Genomic DNA, 13,382 nt, shown 5'->3' on the forward strand with positions numbered 1-13,382 from the left:
TCTCTACCACCTCAGACGCTTGAGAGACTTCCAACTGCCCTCCAAGGTGCTCAGGAACTTTTACTCGTGCACCATAGAGAGCATCCTGGCGGGAAACATCTTAACCTGGTTCGGGAACAGCACCATGCAGGACAGACGAGCTCTACAGAGGGTTGTGTGGTCAGCTGAGCGCACCATCCGCTCCGAGCTCCCTGACCTGCACTCAATCTACAGCAGGTGGTGCTGGACCAAGGCCAGGAAGATCGTGAAGGACCTCAGCCATCCCAACAACAGACTGTTCTCTCTGTTGAGGTCAGGAAAGCGATTCCGCTCCCTGAAGACCAACACAGAGAGACTGAGGAGGAGCTTCTTCCCGCAGGCGATATGGTCTCTCAATCACACCACCACACAGTACTGACCCACACATACAGTTCTTACACACACACTGGACTTTCTGGACTTTGGTTTTGCACAACACTGGTCACTATATTCTTCATTTCCGGTTAATACTTGTACAGCTGCTGTTATTGTGTATATATTTATTTATATTTAGATTTCTTCATACATTCTTATATAGTTCTATATTGTGTATTGTGTATTTTGTTGTACAGTTATTTTATTTTCAACTTTAATTTATATATTTATCTTTATCTTATTCTTCCCAGTTAAATTTACCCTTCATTCTAATTTGTGTTGTACAGTTATTTCATTTTTAACCTTAATTTATATTTTATTCCTTCCTAGTTAAATTTACCCTTTTTAATTTTTCATATTTATTTCCTATCTTATTCATAGCCTTTTCCTTTTTTGTTCTCTTTAGGTCACGAGCAGTTGTCCAAGCATTTCACTACATATCGTACTGTGTATGACTGTGTACGTGACAAATAAAATTTGAATTTATTTATTTATTTATTTATATCCCCCTTTTCACAGAGTAATTCATTGCCTTTTTAATTAATTTACCCAGCACTATCTGCTGTAAATTCACTCTTCCTTTGCATATCTCTCCTTCTACCTTTTCTCCCAACATGTTTTTTTAAAGTTTCTTCAAGTTCTTTTTCTCCCTCTTCCTCCGTTGCTATGGTAACTCTCTCTCTCTTTCTATCCTTCCCTCTATCTCTCCGGTGCACCCCCTCTTCCCCCACCCCCCTCTCTCTCTCTCTCTCTCTCTCTCGCTCTCCCTCCTTTTCGCTCTCCCTCTTCCTCTCTCTCTCCAGTGGCTGGTTGGATGGTTGCTATAGAAACAGACTTATTTAAAAGAAGAGCTAAGAAATTATCATTTTCTCTAGCTCTCCCCAACACGCTCACTTTTGCTCCCTCACTTCCTCTCTCTTTCACCCACCTCCCTCCCCCTCTCTCCCTCTCTCATTTCCTTGCTTTGCCTCAATCACAAGCGAGCAGACCTACTCTTTTATTCCCATTTGGCCCTCTCTGTATGATGCTGGTTTTCATTTTCGCACAAGAACATACACATAAACCAACAACTTGCAATCTCTTTCTTTCTTCACCTTCCCCCCACCTCCACCTGCCGCATCCACCCTATACACGCACGCACACACAGCCGCTTTCAACGGTCCTACTGTTGCACACACACGCACACTTAATATGAATATACAAAATCTGTCCTGAAAGTGCCTTTTCTTAATGAACATGCATAATACAAACTTCTCTTTCAGCGTGACAAAACTGCCTTCTGTCTTTTGCGCTGGAGACATTATGAAAGAGAAACGGGGCACTCAAACAACCCAGAACTGAATCCATCAGAATCTAATTCTGCAAAAAGCAAACACAGTGGTAGACGTAAAACATCCACAATAATAAAAAGAAAAGAAAAAGAAAGAAAGGCTAAGAGCTTTTGATTTGAGATTTGACAGTGATTGTGTGCACAGTGGTTTTATGTTCAAGTCACCACTGAAATTAAAGGTAATGGTTAACATAATGTTTAACATACAGAAGTTTAACTTAATGCTTCAAAATAACTGTTCAGAGGCATTTCATGTTGGGTCCTGAATAAAGAGGCTTCAAGAACAACATTGTTTTCTCACTAGTATAAAAACGGTAACTCTAAATTTAACTGTTTACCTTTGGAAAATCTGATTTTAGTCCACAAAAAGGGACTTAGGTCCCTAAAATGTTTATGTAAGCACTTTAATAGTGTGTCTCAGTTTAGTTACTTTTGTGTAGTAGGCCTAGACTATACAGACTAATATTATCTCAAATCAAACATGATTCATTGGGCACTTACCAGAAATTATGTTTGCACTCTTACACTGGCTATTGCCTACATTTGCAACTTGTTGTGCATCTGACAGCACATCATAAAAAATTCTTGTACAGTGAAGCCAGTTTTACACAAAAATACTTAAAAGTGCTGATAATGCAAGGTTTACCTGTAATGCCTGAAAAGCTTCATCAAAGCTGGCATTGTATCCTCCCTGATGGCTGAAAACTGTTGGTGGTGGTCTCCCACCTTGTCACTGTATAGCCAAAGTGGCAACCACTGAGGGCAAGGAGTGTACAGCATTCCATCTGAACTTTATGACCATTATTAGTACACCATCTTTGTACTCATAGAGCACTTCATGTAGCTGCACTTGGTAGTGTGAGCGCATTTATGCTCCCAGAATAGAGAGCACAAGTACAGGAGGACACAATCTGAGACAGAGCATAAAGTGTTTTTCATAAAATACATTATGACATTTCACAGAAGGAAAAGCACAGGTATAAATAATAAAATTCACAGTGACTGGATTTAATTCAATTCAATTAGCTACCTTGGTTGCAGGCACCTTCACAGCTGAATGATTATATTGTATCATGAGTAACACCTGTTTACTTTTCCTGCAAGTTTCCTGCAAAAACACCCAGTTACAAACAAACATCACGACAACCAGTGCACACGTGCAGCTCTTCCAAAAGTATAAAGTCACAACGATTCAGTCAAATTTCCTTTCCTGAACAATAGCAAATCTTCCACTGACATAATCTCCACCTGTGACGCCATCACTTCTTCCAGCGCCACAGGGAACAAGAGACAAGCAGCGTGACGTCACCGTCCCCCTTCGCTGCCACCGCTGAGAGCTGCTCGCTTATCTCTCCTGCACTGGAGCGTATCAGGCTTCACCGAGGGGAGATAGTGTCACCACCCTCCCCACCCACACCAACACCTCAGCCAACCCGGCTCTCGCCTTCTCCTCGCTCTCTTTGCCTCATCTAGCCTTGCCAAGTGAAGTGGAGCCCGGGGTGTTATCAGTTCCTGATGGCTATCGACTTACATTAAAACATAAGAGGGGAGAGAGGAGGAACACGCAGATAGACAGACATAGGCTGGATGGAAACACACACAGAGTGGGTGGTGATGGATACCGGCTTTCATCATCTGTAATCATGTTGTCCATCTCCATCTTTAAATTGCTGCTGCTTCTTTTATCACCATTTAAAATCCACCAAAGGAAAAGAAATAAAAGAGATACTTTGAGCCATCAAAAAAAAAAAATGTCTTGGTGGTGGTGCCTACGCAATAAAATCATTTGGTTACACAAGTTCTGATAAGGGAAATAAGTTTGAAAAAGTCTCAGTGGAAAAGATTGGAAGGCGCTAAATTTTAAATTAAGTGAAAATGGTGCCAGTGGATACTCGGTCTGTAGGGTGTGAAAAATTGGAATTATGTTCACTACACACTGGATATGTGAAAAAGAAATTATTAAAAATGGCAAACTTTTCCTTTGGCAAATGCTTTCGTTTAAGTACGATATGTGGTCTTCGTAGACTTTAGTAACTTAGTCAAGAAATAACTTGAAATGCAAAGACCTGGTGTTATATATTCAGTGTATGTAGTTGGTGTAGTGTAGAACTTGTTGCACTGAGGAGCATTTCTACAACGGCAATAAAGAGTTGGCTCTACTGCCGTCCATCCATCTTTTCAGCCGCTCATCTAATTCAGAGAGACGAAGCCTGTTCCTGCTACGACCATGCAAAAAGAGGTACATCACTGCATCATTGTACCACCTGCTTTTCATAGATCCAATGTATGCTGAATTACATATTGAAACACACAGTCAGACCTTTTGCAATAACTGAACATGAGATTTGTTTCTGTTTTTCTTTTTATTCATAGCTTTCTGGTTGGATCGAGATCAAGTAGCTAAGACAACAAAAATCTCAGGAATGACAGTTGATTTGAAGGTTTCCTTTTCGACTGGAAGGAAATATTATCTCAACTGTTTCTGTTGTGGTTGGGATTCAGTAAGGTGTGTAAAACCGATATTGGCAAAGTCCTTTTAAGAGCAAGTCTTGTCACTCAGCAGTCTTCTTAGAAACAGCAGCTACTTCAGTCTAGTCCAAGCATTGAATTAGTGGTATGAGAACCACAACTTTTACTTCAGTCATCACTGGGATGTAAAAAAAAACACTGCATCTATAGATAGAATCACTGCTCAGTGAGTAGATATACCCACAATTGAAACATCTGTGCATCCGTCCAGCAACATGATTGGTTCACATTTCCCTTTTTGGCTTTTTGAGAACAGAGACAAGACAAATATTCTCATTGATTTCTACCTGATAATGTTTCTGATAAGGGTAAGGGTTAGGAAATTCACAACTGGAAAGTTTTATTTTTCTTTGAAATAGATATGTAATCCTGAGACAATTTAAAGTTTAAACCATGATAAACTCTTACCACTTACATACCATTCAGCGCAAAAAAGATTTTGCTACTTTTTAAAAATTTTATTCCACAGTTTTTGCATGATTTTCTGTTTTCGGAGACCCTTTGGCCACCTTTTAGTCAAAGCATTAAGCCTAATACCCAGCAAGCATAGTCAATTATCAAAAATGTAAATGTGACAAGTCAATAATCCTTTTGCTACGACCTCGTTTAATTGAGTAATTGTTTCATTGATTACGAGGAATGCTGTAATACGGTGTTGCATAAGGTACAAACACACACATTTATCCAGCAGCATGCATAATCCAGGGCAAAGACAAAAGGGAAAACCTTGTGATAGTGATCTTGTAATGGATCAGATTGATTTAATTCACTGCGCCGGACAATTTCTCATTCTTATTCCTCAAGATGTCTCTGAATGGATTTTATGTGGGAGGCCCATTCAATTGTTCTCTCTCACCTCCACACGAGTCTCTCAGACAGCCAGCGAGCGAGAGAAAACACAGGCAGACAAAGAAACGGAGGGGGAGAGAGAGAGAGGCAGAAACATAAACTACCTCCACACTGAGCTTATTTGATCTCACAGCCCTTTTTCGTTGACATTCTTCCTCATATAAAAGGAAGCACTTTTATGCTTTTGGTGCTTTTATGCTTGATGTCTGCATTTCTTTGAAAGCCTCTCCTTGGAGAGGGTGGCCAGTTTGGTTTCTCACTTTTCCATCCAAAAAAGCTAAGAAGGGTTACTTCCAGCCTTTTATCACTTTTATTGAATACTCATGCAGAGAAAGGAGACCCACTTTATTTATCCTTGGAGGGCTGAGGACTGTGGTCGAAGGCGGCGCTTTGTGCATTGCAGCGTGCTGCTTGGAACAGCGGTGAAATATGCTGGAAATGCCTGGAAAACTCCAGGCCCTGCTCTCCCAGGAGAGCCCCATCTATAATAGGCCTGGCTGTTTCCCTGTGCTCCCGAGCAGCAACCCTCTCCACACATAAATCTCTGCTCCCCAAACCTGCTCTCCCCCTCTTTCACTCCCGTTAACTCCCACTCCTCCTCTGCATTTCATTCCTGCCTTCATCAACACTACTGCATCTTCCTTCTTCCTCCGTTTTTTCTTCTTCTTCTATTAGTGCCCTTTTTTAGGTTCCACATCCTTTCTCTCTCCTTCGTTGCAAATTTCTCTCCAGTCTCACCCACTTTTCTTCTCATGCCTGATGTACTTCTCCATTTTCTTGCTCCTTTGCTCCAATCCATATATTGCATTGGCCTCTCCAACCCTGCTGCCTTTTCTCTTTCTGCCATCTTTTTAGAATTTCCTTCATCCTCCTCTTAGTCTTTCCTACCAAAATGTATATCCTTCCCTAATCTATAATCCTGCTGTCCTCTTATGTCCAAACTCCCCTCTTAATGCTTCTTTCTCCCTCTATTCAGCATTTTCTCCGTCTCTCTGCTTCCTTTAACTATTCATCTCCTGTTTGTCGCCCCCTATACTACTAATCTACCCACTCCTTCTCTTCTGTTCTGCGCCTCTATTTTATCGTCTTCCTCATTTCTTCCCCTCCATTGCTCCAACAGCCCTTCTCTTCTCCTCTTTCACCCTTAATCTCCACTTCCCCTTTATAGTCTCCTACTCTGCTATATTCAGTCAGTCTTTTTTACTCTTCTAAGCCAAATTCACCTCATACTACGCATCTCGGCTACACTTCAGAATCTCATTTCTTCCTTTTCCTTGTGCTCTCCTTCTGTTCATGTTTCTTTCATATATCTTCCTGCCTCCTCTAATCATAGATAGAAGACTGTTGCTCTTCTGTCTTCCAGATTTATGTCTCGCAATCATCCATTCCTCCTCTATTTTCTTCTCCTCTATCTCCACACAAATGGCTCACATCATTTCTATGGCTCTTTCACCTTTCTACCCTGGTTCTCCCACCAAAAATCCTTTCCTATTTTGCCCTCATATAGTTCATTTTCCTCCTCTTCATTTTTTCATTCCCGCAAAGCTTCCTTTCCTTTCCTTTCCTTTCTTTATTTTACCAGTTTCCTTCACTCCTTATCTGTCCTATTCCTCCAATTCTATCTCTCTAACCCAGATCCCCTTCTCTTGTTCTCGTGTTCTCTCATCTTATCCCACCACTTTCCCCCTCTGATCTCTCAATCCAGCTCACACTACTCTTTTTCCAGTTTGAATTACTCTCCTGCCATCATCCTCTTTTCTTCTCTCTTCTCCTTCTCATCTCTTGTCCCTTATTTTATCTTCTCATGTATATGTATTCTTCTCTTCATTCCCCTTTCTCTCTCAGTTTATGACCCCTTCCTCATCTAGGATGACATATCTATAGACAGATTGATGGGTGTCAGCCCTAATACCAGCAGAAGCCCTCTGTTAGCCTCTGCAGACTCTTCCGTCTTTCACTCCAACAAACACATCAGCCTGTGCAAAGGAGGGAAGGGGGAATTTGCCGCCATCATTTTAGATCACTGGATTATTGGGGCATCGTAGTGAATTAAGCGGCAACTAATTGTGGCGGTTATTTTATTTATTTATTTTAATTGCTGCTCCTTGTCACCTCAGATTATGCTTCTCCAACCATAAGGATATCAGATCTGTCAGGTACTGCAGGGCTTTGGGAAGAGGCCCACACACACACACATATACAGAGAAGCTCCACTTGCCATCATGTTGTCTGAACCTCTGCTCTTAAACAAGGTTTCTCATGCTATTTTTAATTATTTTCATTGGCGAGTACAGAGTTTTCTTCAGTGATGTGTTTTTTTTACAACCCAATTAGAACAACAGAGTCATCCAACCTTGTATACTTGTTTTTATGGTACGATCAGTACACTATGGCACTAATGGCCAAGGTTGATTCATCCTGAAGCCGCTCATGCAAGAAACACTCATCAGTTGTGCTTTAGATGATAAAAGTCATTAAAGTGAAGTGCATGTGCAGTAGCTGTGTATAGTGAATAGAAGCACCGGTGCAAATAAATATTGCTCGCGCATGTATCTAATATCTGTTCAAAAGTTTTGATATTTACAACGGTGCACAAGAAGCCATTTGTTTGGATTTGGTGCTGACAAAAGCTCTTTTGTAATCTGTTGTAAAGTGAGGTGCTGCTCTGAGGCCCCAGACCTTTGAAGGCTGAAATTCAAAGTGTTCTTTGTTTTTGTAATTTCATTGTAGACTGTAGATTTGTTTGTATAAAAGTACTGGGTCTAAAAACAAAAAACACAAGGCGATGCAGTGGTAGGAACAAGTTGAGGCAATCAAATATAATTGATGTCATGATTAACTAATTTCAAACGCTTATCATGCCATGCAGATATGTGACTTGCAAAAGCCAGCAGCCTACTGCAGGGTGCATTTAACAGGATAAGGTAAGAAGGTTCAACTTCTTTGCAGATGACCTTGACTTATTAATTTATTAATTTTGCACAGTGGCATCCCAAATGCAATAACAAGAGTTCTGAATGTCTGTGAAGGTTCTCAGTCATCCAGGTCATCATAGTCTAAGGAGCTTGGAAAGAAAAATGTCTGGACTTCTTTAAGTTGCTTGAAGATGTTTTACCTCTCATCCGAGAAAGAACTGTAAATGAAAAATGAACTGAAGAAGCTTCTCGGATAAGAGGTGAAATGTCTTCAAGCAACTTAACAAAGTCCAGACGCTTTTCTTTCTAAGCTCCTTAGAAGAGTTCTGAATGAATTCTACTGATATAAATAGGGGAACTACTTATTTCAGTAGTGATAATATGAAACCTCAATTTTTATTTAAAACACTGTTTAACGCTCAGGTTTATTGTGTCATGTAAAAATGAGTATCCCATCCATACAATGAGGAAAAGTTTGGCCAAAAATACTAAAACAAAATTAGGTCAAATCAGCCTAAAATTTCTTGTTGTTTTAGTTTTTTAGTTTTGGTATTTTGCCTTTGTAATGACAGTGAGAATTGAGGGAAAATGGAAATATAGGGAAAGAGAAGAGGGAAACAACGAGCATCAAAGGTCCAGCCCGCCTTGGCTGCCATGTTACACCCATCAACATGACCCTCTTCACTCATACTGATGTCAGAACTTTCCGGACACACCTACTTGAAACACTGTAATAAAATCACAGATCGAGTGTAACAGTTGTTACTGTTAGGTAGTAGTGGTAGAAGAAATCCATTAGTATTTATCTTTGAGACGTGAAACTTAATTTTTAAATAGATAGTTTCATTACATATAAATGTTCCTGTTAACTACACGGGCTATAACTGTGTTGTTGTGCAGTTTTCCAAATCTTTACATGCTGTAAATGCCAAAAAAGATTTATGTCTTCACCCATAAACCCCCATCAGAGAGTATTTTTGTTATCTTGATGATTCAGAGAGGAATTATACAACTGTTTGAGGGCGTTACAGTAGAGAGCTTGAAACTAATCATTTGCCTCACAGAGTCTATTACTGTACGAAGTCATAGCGAGTCAAATCAACAATTCGAGGGATTGTAAAGATTTGCCGTTATCCAGGTCATCTTAAAGTTTACATTTTTTGAAGATGATTTGAATGAAAGTGTTTTCGGTTGAAGGTAAAAAGGAAGTCCGGTTGCTTTTGACTGAACATTTCTAAATACATCTTGAGAAGCCTTTCTGAGGATCCTTGGGTGCCCCTGGAGCCCAGTTTGGGTGTAAATCTTTGCTGATGTAAACCATCAAACATTGATGGTCCAGCTGGGTTGCTGTGGAAGCAGAGACTGAAGCCAGTAGGGCTCTTTTCTCTTTCTCTCCCTCTCTGCTTCCTGAGCACTTCTGCTCTGCCTCTGTTTATCCTCAAGCATCCCCTCTTGTCAACAGATTAGGACTGAACCCCGCTGTCTCTTCCTTTCGTCGTCTCTCTCTGCCTCCATCTCTCTGTCTTTTGGCCTGTCTCTTTACATCTGCGCTTCTGCTCTATTCTTGTGATGAGCGAAAAGAGTGGAAGGAAGAGGAGGGGGAGATATAGGAGAAAAAGAAAGTGTATATATGTGTGTCTATGCGTGTGTGTGTGTGTGTGTGTGTGTGTGTGTGTGTGTGTGTGTGTGTGTGTGTGTGTGTGTGTGTGTGTGTGTGTGTGTGTGTGTGTGTGTGTGAAAGAGAGAGACGAGAGATGGGACAGGTGCTTGCAGTGCAAGAATTGCTTTCCTTGCCTTGCTTGCATGATCAGGCTGCAAAAATGTTCAACTCAAGCAAAAAGGCACCTGGAAGAGTCCAAACAGGCTAAACACACATTAAGCTGCAGATGCTGCATGTAGGGGACGGATTCCCTCTGATCACATTTACAGGCTTACACCAGCTCAGCAGGAAACACTGATCTGCTTCTCTGCTCCGTTCTCGTCTGTTCGCTGCTGTTCTCTTTATGTTTTTGTTCTGCTCTGTTCTCTGCTCTCAGGTTCTGTGCCTGTGTTGTCAAAATCACCTTGGTTCATCGGCCACAAGCGTCCCAGTGGGCCAGACCAGTAGAATCTCCTAAAAAGTCTACAAAATGTTCTCTTTCTTTTAGCATAAAGAAATACAAGTGAGCTTTTCTAAAAGTTCACATGTAATAAACCATGAATTTCCAGGCAGTTCATTTTGTAAACAGATGGTGATGACTTAAGAAAGATATGTCTAAATTTTCCTTCTAAGTCATTCTAGTGTCATGACAAAGAAATGCTTCTGTCATCAACAACATGTTTAGGATTGACTCCTTCACTTAACAACTTTGCTTTGACGTAGTATGGTAATGTTTTTGCCACGAAGAAGGTGACTTGCAGCACAGCATTTCAAAATACAGCAAAAAGCCCAAAAACCTTGCAAAGACATCCACTGCACTGGATTATGGTGATTTTGGCCAGCAGGTATCATGTCTGAAACCCCTGATGTACACTTTTTCTAACCTCCTCTGCTGGTTCTGTTGTTTTGTTCGTCCTTTCTCTCATTTCTTCTGTTCTGCTCCTTCTTATATTCTTTTCTAATTTGTCGTGATCCATTTTGCTTCTGTTCTCTCCCGTGTTTTTACTTCATTATGTTTCTTCTTGTTCTCCTCCATCTGACATAACTCAGTTCTGGTCACCTTTCCTCTGAGCTGAGAGCTTCTCTGCTGTTTTGCTGTTCTGTTATTTTCTTTGGTGACCCTGCTCTGTTTGGTTTGCTTTATTCTCTCTTTATTCTACAAAAAAACAAACTTTAATATACTTCACCCATGTCTCTCCTTCTCTTCAATTAAGCTTATTACCAGTGCTCCTTGTAGCCATGACACCAGTTAATCAGATATCTTTTCTAATCTTCAATTTCAGATATTCTGACTTTGACATATTATTCTGTAACATCTTTAACCTTCTTGCGTGAAGCACGAATGTCCTGCTCTGTTATAAACCTATGGGGTGGTCGGCTCAGCTCCATTCTGGGAGCTCCTCTGACTGTCTAGGTAGATCATTGTCTGTGGTTCATCACACCCTCGGCCTGCAGCACCAGGGACCCAGGTGCTGAAGCAGGTACACACACACACTCTCTCACACACGGTTGAACTGTTCACATCAGGCCACCTCAATTAATCACCTCTGTCTTTGGAGCAGTGACTGCCCTCAAACACAAACGCACACTCATCTGCTCATTCACTGAGGTGTGTGTGTGTGTGTGTGTGTCGCTGTGTGTGTGAGAGAGGGCAATCTATCAAGGTGATCGATAAATAGGAACATTAATATTAGTAATGGGACTCTCTTTCAGTCCACTGAATATGTCTCCGTCTTTAAGGTAAAATATGAATTTTTCTTGGCACCTGAACGTTTGCAGCAGGACCGCGCACACGGACACGAGCACGCAAGACTCTACCTGCATGCTAAGAAGGAGTACTAACACACACAGAGAGACAGACACACACGCACGCACGCACACATCGACTTTCTCTCTCGAGGGACAGTTGTCTGCGCTGGTCTTTACACTACTCTCACTGCACACAGGCTCGATACAGAGACTGAGGGCACGATCGCGCCAAGCGCGTGCATGCTGCATGTGTGTGTGCGCGTACGTGTTGGAAATTGATTCAGTGTGACTTATGTTAAAACCCAGCGACCAGACTGTGCATTGGATCCTCGCCTCATCAATCATCCCCCGGCTGGCAGGTTATGCGCAATGTGTGTTTGCATGGGCAAGCGCGCATGTGTGACCCACACTGCGTTTTCGTATGTGTCAACCAATTCTATCCATGCGTTTTAAAGGTCACGTCAAAGAAATGTCGTTTGCAGATGCTCCACATCTCTCCCACAAACGTGTAACTGAAGAAAAATGAATGCAGCCACTCTGGGCCGTTTGTGTCTGCACTCTAAAATCTAATTTTCCCCAACAGGGCAAAGACCCCGAAAACCCCACGACTCTTTCCCTTCAGCTTCTGCGGGCTGAGGGGCTGATGATGATGTCCAGGGCGGCACAAATCTGTAACAACACGCGCACAGAGAACCATGCGCACGGACTCATCGCCAGACATAAATCCAAAATATACAAGCACTGCCAGCGCAGACCGAAAGAGACCCACAAAGCTCACAGACGCCCGCACAAACAGTGGGAACAATAAAAGGGTGGAAAATCGGGTATTTATCAGAAACTTTCAGTTTCTCGTGTCTTAGTCAGGTCAAACTGAGCGTCTTTAAACATCACTCACCTTGGTTTAAAGTGATCGCCAAAGTTATGATCCACAAAGCTGGCATGGTTCAGCCGAGCGCATTCAGATTCCTCCCCTCGGCTCTGCCTCCCCAACAAGACACCATCAATTCCTCCCGATCGGGTGAATTTAACCGGAATCCTCTTTGAGTCATGAGAGTGCAAAAACACACATTTAGAAAAAAAAAATCCAATGCTTCTTTAATTCTATTGCCCTTGTCTTTCTTAAACTATGTCTCAGTTTTTTCCGTGCGTAAATTAAACCTGACTCCACTTTTTTTTGTTTCTCACTCTTGGTCCCTTTTCCTCTGTGCGCTTTTGATTCCCATTTAAATAGGACTGAATTCCTCTCTCCCTCTCTTCTCTTACTCTCTCTCTCTCTTCCTATGTGCCCCCCCCCCCTTTCATACAATCAGTAGCACACACCCCCTCCCTCCTTCACTACCACCACCTCCACCTCTTCCACCCCTCCCGCTCCAAATCTCGGTTTTAGAGAGAACAGAGAGGAGGGCGCTGCTGCGGCCACAACAAGAACTGCGTTTAAAACATAAAAAGAAACCCAAAAGTCAGGTGTTAAACTTTACAAATGAATGCTGCTTTAAGGATGAAAACACAGATTATGCAGATTATGGATGTGAATAGTTTGTAACCTTTAAATTAAAGTAGCAAAGCAGTGTAGATAGTGTAGATAGTTAAATGTTTAAGCCAGATATTCTGGACATTAATTCGATTCACATAAAAAACGATCAGAAATTTGCATTGTTCAAAGCTTTAGGCGTCTTGATCATTTCATACCAGATTGTGTATATCTGGCTATGGATGACAGGACTACAGATTTTCATGTGCCGATCATAGTTTTAAAATACTAGAGTAAATTCTTTGCTCATCAAATCACAGCAAAAGAGTTTTTGAATAGCTTTTGAGAGCTAAACCATAAAAAATCATGAATGTTGAATATTTATACATGTTGCTATTACTGTTACTATTAGGACTAGTGCAATAACAGTGGCCCGATCGTATCCAGTGTGCTAATGGGAATATCTGCTTATAGAGGGAATTCGTATTCATTTGTATTTATTTATTT

General features: G+C 41.4%; 1 protein-coding gene across 2 annotated transcripts in view; it reads right to left on the reverse strand.

Annotated features, from left to right (window-relative positions):
• The window catches only part of kirrel1b (kirre like nephrin family adhesion molecule 1b), a 92,452-nt gene extending 79,793 nt beyond the window's left edge, over positions 1-12,659 (reverse strand). For both annotated transcript variants that reach the window (XM_080861476.1, XM_080861475.1), the window contains exon 1: positions 12,300-12,659. In XM_080861476.1, the coding sequence (XP_080717602.1) occupies positions 12,300-12,345 (46 nt within the window). In that variant the 5' untranslated portion in view covers positions 12,346-12,659. The remainder of the gene's footprint in view (positions 1-12,299) is intronic.
• Between the last annotated feature and the right edge of the window lie 723 nt (positions 12,660-13,382).

Source organism: Rhamphochromis sp. 'chilingali' (assembly GCF_963969265.1).
Source record: "Rhamphochromis sp. 'chilingali' genome assembly, chromosome: 16".
Classification (NCBI taxonomy): domain Eukaryota; kingdom Metazoa; phylum Chordata; class Actinopteri; order Cichliformes; family Cichlidae; genus Rhamphochromis; species Rhamphochromis sp. 'chilingali'.